A 14,502-nucleotide genomic window follows, 5' to 3' on the forward strand; every position below is an offset into this window, starting at 1 on the left:
GGTATGATATTAAAACAACGCAAAAAGGAAATATAGATGACCAGCAAAATAATCCTTCTGAAAACAGAATTTTCATGTTTTGCAGTACAAAGTACATAGTGATGATAATGGTGATAACTATAATTGCTAACATTTTAAAGAGTCCCTCCCAGGTGTTAAGGGAATTTTAAAAGCTTCATGGATATTAACTAACTTAACTCATTTAAAATCCTTTTGCGCATTTTGGTACTATTATTACCTCTTTTCTACAGATAAAGAAATTGAGATACGGGTAAGTAATGTGCTCATACACTAGGTGATAAGCCGTGATTCAACCCCCAAACTATTTTGCTTTTCACCATTTTAGGTAGGGGTTTATACTATTCGTAATTTTATTTCATACATAGACTCTTTAATACAGTTCTTTATTCCAATATGTTAGAATCTTTCAGTTAATTTTATTGCAAATATTTACAATGCAATATAATCGAGTGCATGTATACCTTCCAATAACCTAGAAGCCAAACTAGTTTTTAATTGCATAAAATGGAAATATCCATTCTAAAGCACATCATAAAATCAGAATTGTTGACATTTATAACCATCGAAAATCCTCAGGACCATGCCACAGTCTTACCTAATGTGTTCCACCGAGTTTACCATTTGAATATATTGTTTAGACAGTCAATGGTTGGACAGCTCTCATTAAATCAATCTGTATTTATACTAATGAAAATAAGCTAGAGCAGTACTTCCCAACTTATTAATACAACGTGAACCTTAGACAAATGGTTGGCTGTTCAGCCAGGCCTGCTGATGGGATCAATAATCCACCTATTTATAATTTATATGTGGGATACAAGTTGGAAAGATATGATACAGAGCAGCTACTTCTTAAAATCTGCATACAAATCACTCCACGCTCTTGATAAACTGTAGACCAAGTAGGTCTGGAATAAAGACAGATTCTGCATTTCTAATGACCTGGCAGGTGCTGGTACTGTGCTGCCTACACACTGAGTCGCAGGGTCGAGGGAACTTCCATGCCTCTGTAACCTCTGAATTCATTTGTTTTGGAGGTGGGGAAGAGATGGATTTATTTTTTATTATGGTAAAATATACATGACAAAAATGCCCATTTTAACCATTTTTAAGTGTACAATTCAGTAGCATTAAGTACATTCACACTGTGCAACAATCACTACACTCTATCTCTAGAGCTTTTTCATCTTCCCAATCTGAAATTCTGTACCCATTACACACTAACTCCCCATTTCCCTTCCCCTCAGCCTCTGGCAACCACCATCCTATTCTGTGAATTGGACTACTCTACATACCTCATGTAAGTGAATCATAAAACACCTGTCCTTTCAAACTGGCTTATTTCGCTTGGCATAATGTCTTCAAGGTTCATCTAGGTTGTAGTATGTGTCTGAATGTCTTCCCCTTTTAAGGTTGAAGAACATTCCATTGTACGTATACATCATATTTTGGTTAGCTATTCATCCATCTATGGACACTTGGCTTGCTCCCACATTTTGGCTATTGTGAATAATGCTGCCGTGAACATGGGTATCCGAGTATCTGTTTATCCTGCTTTCAATTCTTTTAGGTATATACCCAGAAGCAGAACTGTTGGATCATATGGTTAATTCCATGTGTTTTTTTAAGGAACTGTTTTCCATAATGGCTGCACCGCTTTACACTACCACCAGCAATGCCACAAGCGTTCCATATGCTTCACATCCTCGTCAACATTTGTTATTGAGGTTCTTTTTAGGTTTTTTTCTTTTTTTTCTTTGGATAATAGCCATCTTAAGGGATGTGAAGTGGTGGATTCACCTTTTTAAAAGTGCACTCTAGGGCAACACTTACCTGCTTGATTTCTCGTAACAGATCTGCATCTATGTAATATCTTTCTTCAGATTTGACTGCTCCAAAATGATTCTGCATCCTGATTTGGGACATCAATTCATTCAGTCGGCCCTAAGAATAAGACTGAGTTCAATTACAACTGCCAACACAGCAGTTGTAGACGAGAATGTTTTTCTAGAAGAGAATGTTTTCCTTTAAAAGATGAGTACTACTTTATAAAGGTGTCTAATTCTCCCTCTGTACAGTATTTGAAATATTAATACAAGCCAAAAACATCACAATTAAGAGTCTACTTTAGAAAGGAAATTTTGATTAAAGAGAACAAATACTTCAAAAAACAAAAATTTCTCTTTTTGAAGACCAAGTACCATTTTTCTAAAGATCCACCGGAAACAAATTTTAGCTTTGTGGTTTTGTAAGTGCTTACCTTAAACTGAGTAGGTGCATTTAGTTCACACTGAATTGTATCTAGCTGAACTCGCAACTGCTCTTCATCAGCTTGGATGGCATACCCACTCTTCCTCTGAATTTCCTGTTTGATTAGGACCTATACAAAGACAACCCAACCCACCAATACCAATAAATCATCTCTCTTCAGCTATACAAGTAATTTCAATACAATCAGTTGTTGAAAGAAATCAGTTGAATAATACACTAATAATATAGTATGAATCTTAACAGTTCAAGATTTGAATTGTTTATCCATTTTTATTAGGCTAGTTACATTAGTACATTGATATTGTTTTCAATGGCTGCATGATTTTTCATGCATTATTAACCAATAATTTATTCTACTGGAGGGAATATATTTTGTTTAAAGTTTTGACACTATCAACAATGCTATAATAAACATTTTTGTATATTACCTTTATTTACTGGTATAGACCCCAAGAATGAGACTGCTGGGTTTAAAAGTATGTGTTTCCATGTTAATAGAAGCTGCTAGATTGCTTTCTCAAAAGGTCCTAATAATTTAAATTCATCAGCCACATGAAGGAGTACCCTTTCCCCTGCATTCTTGTCAGCAAAACGTTGTGGTGTTTACATTTTTCCCCAACCTAATGAGGGCAAAGGGAGCTCAAATTTTTTCTTTAATCTGAATTTCCATATTATGAACTGTCTGTCCTTATACACTTTGCCCATACATGGTTTTTTTCCCCCCAAATTATACGATCTTTGTATAATATGAATATTTAACACTGCAGTTAAAATCAGTGCTGTTTCCAAATTCAAATGTTTTTTTTCCTGAAACCTATCACTTAATTATTGACAAATGGCTTCTGGTATCTTTCGCTACACAAAATTTTCTAGTTCTCATGTAGCCAATTTTGTTTCATAGTTTCTGGCTTTCTGGCCAAGAGTCTCTTCAATCCCTAACCTCATAAATTTCTTAAAGTTTTTAATCCATCTTTTTTTGGTGTATGGTAACAGCGGTCCAGTTTTACTTTTTTCCAGATGGATAGCCTGGTACTCCAGCATTATTTATTCAATACACCCACTGAATTGAAATGCCACCTTTATCCTATTAAATTTTAAGATACACTTGCATTACATTTCTGGATTCGCTATTCTATTTCATGGATCTTTATGCCCAATCTTATACCAATCCCACATTGATTTGATTACAAGAGTTTTAAAACAGGTTGTAAAATTTGGTATGAGGCAAGTCCTTCACTATGTCTTTTTTGTTCCCCCAGCAGCTACTCTCAAATCACTTATCCTCCTTCATGAACTGCAAAGATTTTAATCAATTTTTTAAAGTTGTAATTCATTTTGAAATTCCATAAAGTGGATATGAAGTCTTCTCATCGGTGAATATGGTTTATCTGTACATTTGTAAAGACTTTAATTCAGATTTTAGACTTTATTAATAAATTTATTGCTAAGTATTTTACAGTTTATTCATTACAGTGAATGGACTATTTTCCTGTTTCCATTAATAATATAAAGAAATGCTGACTTTTATACATTTATCTTGTATACAGCCATTTTATCACTTTCTATAATTTATTCCCTTCGCTTTCTAGATATACAATCATGTCACTGGCAAGAAGATAATTTAATCTCTTTTCCAATGTTTATGTTACTTACTTAATTAGCTTGTTCATTATATTAATGAAAACCTCCAAGATAACACTGAATAATATTGGGTATCAAGCTTTAGTTTCTCATTTGATTTTTAGTGCTTTGCTTCTTAGAATATTGGCTCTTCATTTTTGGTAACAGCCTTTATGTTTCCTTTAATGTGTTGGTGTAAATTATACTGATAGATTTCCTGTTATAGAACCAACTCTGCATTCCTGAACCAACCCTGCATTCCTGAAATAAACCGTATTTAGTCACAGTATATTCTTTTAGAATTTGGTAAATAGCTGGATTTTCTCTGCTTATACTTCATTTAGAATTACTGCATTTCTGTGTGTTTGGTCAGATATATTGAGGTATATAATCAGTATGCAACAAAATTCACCCTTTTTGGTGTACAGTTCTGTGAATTTTGACAGTCATGTTACCACCACCACAGTCATGATATAGAACATTTCTATCTCCCCAAAAAGTTCCCTCCTGCCCTTAAAGTCACTCCTCTTCCCTCACCTCCGGCCGCTAGCAACTACTGATCCGTTATCAGTCCCTAGTTGTACCGTTAGCATAATGTCATTATGAATGGAATCATGATATACACAGCCTTTACGTCTGGCTTCTTTAACTTAGCATAATTTGCATCTCTATTAGAAGGATCTGTCTATAGGTTTTATTTTGGGGTACTAAAAACAGAGATGAAAAATGGTACAGCTGGTTTGGAAAGCAGTTTGGCAGTTCTTTAAAAAGTTAAAGGTAAAGATACCATAGGATCAAGCAATTCCAATCCAAGATTTATGTACCCAGAGAAATGGAAGCATCCGACCATGTAAACACTTATGCACAAATGTTAACAGTAACATTATTTACAATAGCCACAATGTGGAAGCAACCAAAGTGTTCACCAATTGATGAAAAATAAAATTGTGGTATACTCATACAATGGAATACTATCCGGCAATAAACAAAGGAATAAAGTACTGCTACATGCTACAACACGTGTGAGCCTACATGAAAGAACCAGTCACAAAAGACCACATATATTATTCCATTTTTATGAAGTGTCCTGAACAGGCAAATCCATAGAAACAGAAGGGGCTGGGGGGCTTGGGATACAATGGAGAGTGACTACTAATGGGTATGGAGTTTCTTTTTAGGGTAATGAAAATGTTCTAAAATTGTGGTGATGATTACACAAGACTGAATATACTAAAAATCACTGATTGTACACTTTAAATGGGTAAATTATATATAGTATGCGAATTACATCACAATAAAACTTTTTAAAGATGGGGAAGCTGTCTATACTTCTTTTGTCTGGAATAATTACAATAACTTTAGAATTAGCTCTTTAGTAGTCAAACAAAATTCAGCAATGAAACTATAAGGACTTGGTGCATTTTCCCAATTAATAACTTTCCCAATTGCTTCTATGGTATTTGCTTATTTAAGATTTTTACCTCTCTGTAGATTAATTTTGGTAATTTCAATTTTCCTAGAAAATTACCTTTTTCCTCTAGTGTCCAAATTTGTTGCCTTGAACTGCACATAGTATCATTCTGTTCTGTATATCTGTGGTAATGTCTCCTTTCTCACAAATTTTTCTTTTCCTTCTTCAGACTCATGAGATGTTGAACCATTTTAATGGTCTTTTCAAAAAAAACAGCTTTTCAATGTATTCTTTCTACTACGGTTAACATTTTGGTTTCACTCATTTTACATAATCTATTTCTCACTGGCTTCTTTTGGCTTAAAATGAATACTAAGTTCCTTATTTTTTTTGCATTTGTATTTTAAAAATGAACACTTTTTTAAGACTATAAATTTTCCTCTGGATACAGGTTTTGCTATATCCCACTGTTTCTGGTATGTGTTTCTGTTTTCATGATAGTTGATAATTTGATTTTTTTCTATTCATTCTTTTATTTCCTGTTGTTAACTTAGAAGTTGTATTGTTCTTTTTAATCCATTAATAGTTATACTCCCTTTTCTAGCACTCAAAATCAAATATGTATTTTTTTATCTTTATGAAAACCAGATACTGATCTGACGCATGCTTTCCTTACATCAAGATGATTTATTTATTTATTTACTGCTTTCCTCCTACCCTCTCAGTAAGAGGTGAATTTTGGAATATTTTTAACTTTCTTCACCCAGTCCTATGAGACCGCTCCTTCAACTTCCAGGTTTTGCTGAGAAAGTTTGATACTTTCAGTTTCAGACTATTAGTAGTACCTTTTGGTCTGTTTTTCTATTGCAAAAATCCATCCTTTTCACTTCTACCACACATATAGTCTTATAAATGTTGAAAAAAATATCCAAATTATTACCTGTAAGGTTCTATGGGAAAGGTCCATGAGTTTCCTCTTGTATTGTGCAATTTTGGCCATAGTCGTAGTTTGATTCTTCTGTAATTCACTAATATCTTCTGATATGATCTGTTTAAAAAATTTTTTTAGAGGTAAATCAAGTATAGATATCACAAATATTTATCAGGTTCTATTTATCACAACTATTTATCAACTATTTACCGATATACAGTCTAATTTCTCAGATGAGCCTGAGATTCATCTCTCAAAATACAAACCCTTTCCTTTTAAATATGCCTTTATATTTCTCCATCTTTGTACATCTGAAAATTAAAACGTACCATTCAAAAATTTATTTAGAGCTCCAGGAAATTTAGTGATGAGGCAAAGTGTATAGAAAAACAAAACATATACTTCAGAAAAAATTAAAGAATTTGAATTTTATAGAACAGAGCCAACAACTAGGCTATGAATGGAAAAAGATCTATAAAGTGACACCCAGGAGGGACCTTAAGAGACAATTAAATCTAATTACTTCTAGAAAATATAGTCCAATTCTTAACTGTTAACAGCATACTTTGGAGGGAGTGATCAGAGTAGGAGGGGAAAGGAAGGATATTAATTACATAGCCAAATACGTTTTTATGCCTCTGGATATCTGACTTGCTCTTTGCTTGGCCTGAAATCCCAGTTCTGCCTGATGAAGTATTAACCTTACAGACTGAGTTAAAATCCCATTTCATTAAAGTTTCCAAATCAGAATTTAATCCCATAATTGTTCCCATCATAATTAATCATTCTATGGCATTGGCTTATACTGAGATAGTAAAATAAAAGGTAAGAAGATGTGCAAGATATATTTTAGTATGTCCACCTGCACGTCACCTTTTAAGGAAACTTTCCAATCAATGCCAGGCCATGTTTTTTTGTATTATGTGACCTAGGCACCCTCCACATCCCAGTATTTTAAAACTGTTTCAAAGGATATAAAAGACCTCAATGAGTAAAGAAACAGTATTAAATCATTCAGTAATGAACATGTTAAGATTCAATTTTCTACAAACTTTACATTTAATGCAATTCCAACTAAAACTCTAACACTCTGAAAAACTGACTCTAAAATTTGTAGAATATCCATAAAGAGCTTTCAAAATTCTGAAAACAAGAATATTGGAAATTCACTCTACCACATATTAAGATATACTTCCAAAGTCATAACAGTAAAAAAAAAAAAAAAAATCACCTTGAAACTTATTTAAGAACAGGCTACATCACATATATGGGAACTTGGTTTGATAAATCATTGGGAAAAATATCATTTTTTTGGTAAATGACATTGGAAAAATTGGCTCAATATTTAGAGAAAAATAAAGTTGGGTTCACAAACCACTTAACTATATATAAAGCTGAATTCCATGAGGACAGAAGACCCAAATGTTAAAAGTTAAACTCTAAAATATTAGAAAAAAAATGTAGGAGACTCAGATCTTGGGGTGAAGCATGATTTCTTAAGCAAATTCCCCAAAAGAAAACACAAAGCAAAAAACTGATGAATATCATTAATTAAAATTAAGGTTTTCTGTTCAACCAAGGACACCAAAGACAGAGAGATGAGATAGGAAGCGATATCTGCAATGCTATAAACAGATTAGGAATTAAGATCTACCGTAAATGAACTGAAACTCAATAAAGGAAAGATATGAAGCCCAGTAGGAAAACTCGCAAAAGACATGAACGATTTCAATTCTGGACACGCTGAACTAAGTACAACATGCCACTGTGTCTCCTTTGATTGAATATTCCTATAAAATTTGAACAGAATGCCTGGACAACGATTTGACTCTGAAAAACAAATACTGGCAGGAGGACCAGGGAAGAAAACATGAAGTACCAGTGAACCGGTAGCGAGTTCACCATTTTCCCCCTCAGGTATTCCCCTCGTCAGGTTTCAACACAGCCCCAAACCTGGAACTGGGCATCATGCTGACAGCACCAAGAAAAGCCTATGAGCTCTGGCGTAAGCAGATACATTACGATGTCTAGAGATGTGTTTCTCAACTTGAGCACGGCAGGCACAGGCTTCCCTCGGAGATACTGTGGGTTCGATTCCAGGTCACCACAATAAAGTGAATATAGCAATAAAGCGAGTAACACAAATTTTTTGGTTTTCAGTACAGAAAAAAGTCATATTTACACTCTACTGCAGTCTATTAAGTATGCACCAGCATTATGTCTAAAAAATATGTAGCCACCTTCATTCATTATCTTAGCTGGATCTGCTGGACAACTTGCTGCAGCTTCTGTGTCAGCACTTGATGCTTCCTTCACCTCGTACTTCTATGTTTTGGAGACAGCGTCTTTCCTTAAACCTCACGAAATCAATCTCGGCTACTAGCTTCAAACTTTTCTTCTGTGGCTTCCTCGCCTCTCTCAGCCTTCATAGAATTGAAGAGAGTTAGGGCCTTATTCTACAATAGGCTTTGGCTTAAGGAATGTTATAACTGGTTGAATCTATGCAGATCACTATAATTTGCTCCATATCAGCAGTAAGGCTGTTTCACTTTCTTATCATTTGTTCACTGGAGTAGCACTTCTAATTTCCTTCGAAAACTTCCTTTGCATTCACTACTTGGCTAACTGTGGCAAGAGGCCTACCTTTCAGCCTATCTCAGCTTTTCATCATGCTTTCCTCACCAAGTTTAATCATTTCTATTATAACAGCTGTTGATTTAAAGTGAGAGGCATACAACCCTTCCTTTCACTTTTATACTTAGAGGCCATTATAGGGTAATTAAATGGCCAAATCCAATATTGTTGTGTGTCAGGGAATAGAGAGGCCGAGAGGGAAAAAGACGGGGGAATGACTGGTTGGTGGAGCAATCAGAACACACACATTTATTAAGTTCATCATCTTACATGGGCATGCTTCATGGAGTCCCAGAACAATTACAATAGTAACATCAAAGATCACTGATCTCAGATCACCATAACAAATATAACAATCAAAAAGTTTGAAATATTGTGAAAATTACCAAAATGTGACAGACACGAAGAGCAAAAACCGTTGGAAATGGTGCCTTAACAGCTACTGGAAGCAAGGTTGCCTCAAACCTTCAATTTGAAAAAAATGCAATTTCTGCAAAGCACAATGAAGCAAAGAGCAATAAAATGAGGTATGCCTGTGTTAATTTGGGCCAGGTAATGCTTTGTAGCAGTGGCACTGTACTGTCCACTGTAGGATGCGTATCAGCATCCTGGCTTCTACCCACTAGACGCCTAGAGCACTCCCTAGTAACAGCCAAACAAATCTCCAGTCATTGGCAATGTGCCCTGGGGGACAAAATCACCACCACCACAATCCCCCACTGAGAACTGCCTAGAGCAACCCTTAAAAAAACTGACAGTTGAAATGACAAAAATAGAATGCTAAAAAATGTCCAAATAACCAAAAAGGCAGAGAAGAGAAACAGGAATGGAAAACAAGGAACAAATAATAAAATGGTAGGCCTAAACCCCCACTTTATACTGTTTACAAAAATCTCGCTTTAAATATGATACCCAGTCATGGCTGCATAACGATGTTCTGGTCAATGACGGTGGTCTCCTAAGATCACAACGGAGCTGAGCAATTTCTATCGCAGAGTGATGTCCTCGTTGTCCTAAGCTCATAGTTCACGCATTACTCACATGTTTGTTGTAAATAAACCCACTGTGCTGCCAGTTGTATAAAAGTACAGCACATAAATTACACACAGTACATAGTACTTGATAATCAACAACTACGTTACTGGTTTATGTATTTAATACACTATACTATTTACCATTATTTTAGACTCTACTCTTTTTACTTACAAAAAAAGTTTGCTCTAAAGCAGAATGCTGAGTTACGCCGGCAGCAGCCTCATACATCTCGTGTTCACCACATCACCCGATTACATCCTGTTCTTTTGTGCTTGATTTAATCTTATGTTATTTTGTACAGTAACATGCTGTAGAGACTTGTAGCCTAGGAGCAGCAGGCTGTATCATATAGACATAGACTAGGTGTGTACCAGGCTATACCATCAAGGTTTGTGTAAGTGTACTTTATGATGTTTGCACAACGACAAAATCTCCTAAGGACATCTTTCTCAGAATGTATTCCTGTCCTTCAGCAGCACATGACCTTTAAGGAGGTTAAAAGTAAAAGGATAGAAAGACATAGTAAACAAACACTAATCCAAAGAAAGCTACAGTGGTTTTATGTTAAAGATCAAAGAAAGCAGACTTCAGAGCAAAGAATATTACCAGGGATAAAGAAGGACATTATATAATAATAAAAGATAAATTTGCAAAGTAACCGTAGTATGTAAAAGTAAAATGTAATCCTAGATACATATGTACCTATCAACAGACGTTCAAAATACATGAAGCAAAAACTGATAGAATGAAAAGGAGAAAAAGACAAATCAACAACTGTAGCTGAAAATTTCAACTCTCCTCTCACAATAGAACTACTAAACAGAAAAATCAGTAAGAATATAGAAGAACTGAACAATCTACCAATTGGATTTCACACTAACAGAAAACTCCACCCAAGAACAGGAGAATACACTCTTTTCAAAAGCATGTGGGTTAAAAACCTTAATAAAGTTAAAAGAACTGAAATTTACAAAGTTCTCTGACTATAACAGAATTAGACTAGAAATAACAATAGAATAACAGGAAAATTTCCAAACCCTTAGAAATAAAACATCCATTGGTCAAAAAACCAATGTCAAATAGAACTCTCAAGGGAAATTAGAAAATATTTTGAATGGATCAAAAATGAAAATATGACATCATCAAAATTTGTGGAATTCAGGTAAAGCAGTGCTTAGAAGGAAATTAAATAGCATTAAATGCTTATATTAGAAAAGACAAAAGGTCTCAAATTAATAACCTGAACTGCTACTTTAAGAAACTAAAAAGAGAAAAAATAAAGCAAACAGAATAAAGGAAATAGTTAAGAGCAGAAATTAATCAAATTATAAACAGAATACTAGAAAAAAATCTATGAAAATCTAAGCTAATGAAGGGTCTGGAAATCATGTCACATGCAAATCTATGCTGGAATTTTCAGCCAGAGAAGCGAATACTAAATAGGAAGAATGTTTATGCTGTTCAAATATCTGTACAGCTGTCATAGGAAGCACAGTGATTACCCACAAAGCAATGCCACAGAGTATGGGTATAAATTAGAGCAAGGCAGATACTGGATCAATGTAAGAAAGAAAATTTGTATCAGTTAGAGATAGCTGACAATGAAATAGGTTCCTTCATAAAATAGTAAGTTTGCATTACTCAAACAGAATCTGAATGAATATCTCATTAGAAATTCCATTTAGAGAATTTGGAGGTGACCTCTAAGAACCTTTAGGTATTCAGTTACAAAAGTCTACTTTATAAAATATTATGTAGATTTAAATATTCAATAATTTAAATCTGCTTCATCAACCTACAATTATACTATGACAACATAAAGAATCATAATTACAACATTCATTTTCATAAGGTCCATAAATAAAAGTGTTTAATAAAGCAAATAATATGCACTCTCTGGCTGGAACTGGAAATGAAAGTCAATTTGCTAAGCCAAATATTTTAAATTCACTGTTAAAATAGATCAAATCAGATTTACATGATTTTGGAGACCATAATAAAGTAGTTGTATAAAACCGTAATTGTTAATTTGCAATAGACACTGTATTGTTTCCCTATAATAAAACGTGATAAATAACACATGATAAAAAGAAATGTCTATGATCCCTTATACTACTCCCAGGGCCAGAGAATAAAGCTAAATGCTTACATCTAATCTGGTCTGATGCTGCTTAGTCATCTGATCTTGAACCTTCAGTCTTCGAAGAAGTTCTTTGAAACCCACCATTGGTACAGGAATTAACCTGAAGAAATGCAAGTGGTCAATTTTCAGACCTTATGTCTATTATTACAAAATACAAGAAGGTTTTCACAATAACATTCATATAATTTCACATTAAATTTCTAGGGTTTGAAGGCAGATCTATGACTATGCAATCAGCAGTGTTACACCACAGAGATTTTATTTAACCTCCCTATTTTACAAATAAGGAAATACACTTCACTCAGAAGTTAATTATTAAAAGCAAATGTAATTAGGGTACTGGCTCAGATTTTAATGTTTTCACTACACTATGCTGCCTTACCATAGTCGATATTCTGTAAAAAGCAATAGAAATGAAAGCAAACCCACCTCAAACGTTAAACCCACTTCAAACGTAAGAATTAAATATCTTGCGTATGTTTGCTTCACTAGTAGCAAATACTAGTACTTATATGAAAACAAGATGAAGATACACTTACTTTTCAGAATCAGGGTTATCCACCTTGGCTTGCTCCCAGATAATAGGATCGACACCTACCACAAAGAAGAAATATTTCTTCTAAAATAAACTATTTTCCATTTTTATAATACCTGAATGGGAAAGGCCTTCCTCAAGTGAGAAACAAGACCCTTAAGCTATAATGAAAAATGACTATCAAATATGACCACCATAGAAATAAAAAATTTTCTAAGATAAAGCTAAAAAGTGTAGATAGAAAGAAATACGTATAACCTATAGGACATTAGGTTAACCTTCAGAATATAAAAAGAGCTCCTATAAATTAGAAAGGAAGACCAAAAAACCTAATAGAAAACGGGCAAGGGACATGAATAGGTTGTTCACAAAAAATATAAACACATGGCTAATAAACATAAAAGATGCTCAACTTTATCTTCACTGCTGACAAAACAGCAAAATGAGAAAATACTAGAAAAATGAAAAATATGAGAAAAATAACACATTCCTGTTATGAATGTAAATGGTAGAACTTTCTCTGGAGAGCAACTTGGCAGTATCTAACAATATATAAAATACACATAATCTTGACTCAAAAATTTCATTATCAGAGATCTATTCTAAAAAAATACATACCTATGTGTTCTAAGACGTATTTACAAGGATGTTAATTGTTGAATAGTTTATAATAGTCAAAAGGTAGAAAAAAATTACAGGTGAAGTGATATAAGGTACATCCATGGAATTCCACGCAGTTTTCAGAGAGTAAGATCTACCTTCATGAACGGACATGAAAAGTACTAAGAAATACTGTAAGTGAAAGGGCAAGCTGCAGTAAATATACAGAGCAGAGTCCTTTTTAAGGACTTCCATGTACATACGCTTCTATTAAAATCATAGATAAGACTAATAAGCACAATTATTAATAGCAGTTACTTCTGCGGAAGGGAGATAAAGAGGGCCTGTCCACCTCGTTATGCTACCTAGAATCTTTTATGATGAAGACACTGAAGTTTTACTTGAAGACTCAGTTAAAATAAGAGATAAGCTAGAAAAAATAAATCAACATGTTAAGAGTAAATTACCTTTGGGTAGATGGACTATGCACTATTTTTCTTTAGATCATGATGTCCCAAAATTTCTAACAAACATTAGCTATATAATAAAAAAACTAGGTGAGTGAATGACTACAATAAAAAACATTCAAAACTATGTCCCTAATAAGCAGACATAATAAGCTGAAACTGGTTTCATTAACATTAATAACGAACCAACACCTCCCAAAATAGAGGAAGCATACATTTATAAGCCTTTCATTTCCTCAGCTGTGAGTCTAGAAACATACCAGCAGGAGGATTCTGTAAAAGCTGTTTGACCTGTGCAGGAGAAAGTTCTGTTCTCATCATAGAAAGGGTTACACCAAGTTGCTGCAGTTGTGTTTTTATATTGGTTTGCTCAAGATGGGCATATAGTGTTGTAGCTGGAACTCTTCTTGAAGTACCATTTGGAGAACGCTCAACAACATAAATGACAACTTCTGTCCTGGGAGAAAAATAACCAAGTTATAAAATATGAAGCACGTAACTCATAGCGACAAATATCAACGCAGCAGGTGATTTTAATATGGCACTAGCTGAATTCAGAAATGGTTGTTTTAAAAGGGAATCAAGATGTTTTTTCCTAAATCTCAGAAAATAAGGAATCCTTACTTAATGTTATATTCACTTGCAAATCAATTTAAATGATAAAATTAAAATGAGAGGCAAGTAAGATAATATTTGTAAAAGGCTTAGTTACAAAATCCTATGTAAATGTTATTATTTTTTCTAGATTCGAGAAATGTTTTAGAGATTCTGTTGAAGTTTATGGGTTGCTTTACTGCAAGACCAAGAAGTAAAACCTGATTTTAGTTATATCTC

At 34.0% G+C, this 14,502-nt stretch overlaps 1 protein-coding gene across 3 annotated transcripts in view; it reads right to left on the bottom strand.

Annotated features, from left to right (window-relative positions):
- Positions 1-14,502, bottom strand: part of NUP54 (nucleoporin 54) — a 30,147-nt gene that overhangs the window by 1,101 nt on the left and 14,544 nt on the right. For all 3 annotated transcript variants that reach the window (XM_081049029.1, XM_081049028.1, XM_081049027.1), the window contains 6 exons: positions 13,929-14,125; positions 12,606-12,660; positions 12,073-12,166; positions 6,264-6,371; positions 2,282-2,401; positions 1,855-1,965 (listed from right to left, as the gene is read on the bottom strand). In XM_081049029.1, coding sequence (XP_080905155.1) covers positions 1,855-1,965; positions 2,282-2,401; positions 6,264-6,371; positions 12,073-12,166; positions 12,606-12,660; positions 13,929-14,125 — 685 coding nt within the window. The remainder of the gene's footprint in view (positions 1-1,854; positions 1,966-2,281; positions 2,402-6,263; positions 6,372-12,072; positions 12,167-12,605; positions 12,661-13,928; positions 14,126-14,502) is intronic.

The sequence above is a fragment of the Rhinolophus hipposideros genome, assembly GCF_964194185.1.
Source record: "Rhinolophus hipposideros genome assembly, chromosome: 1".
In the NCBI taxonomy this organism is placed as follows: Eukaryota; Metazoa; Chordata; class Mammalia; order Chiroptera; family Rhinolophidae; genus Rhinolophus; species Rhinolophus hipposideros.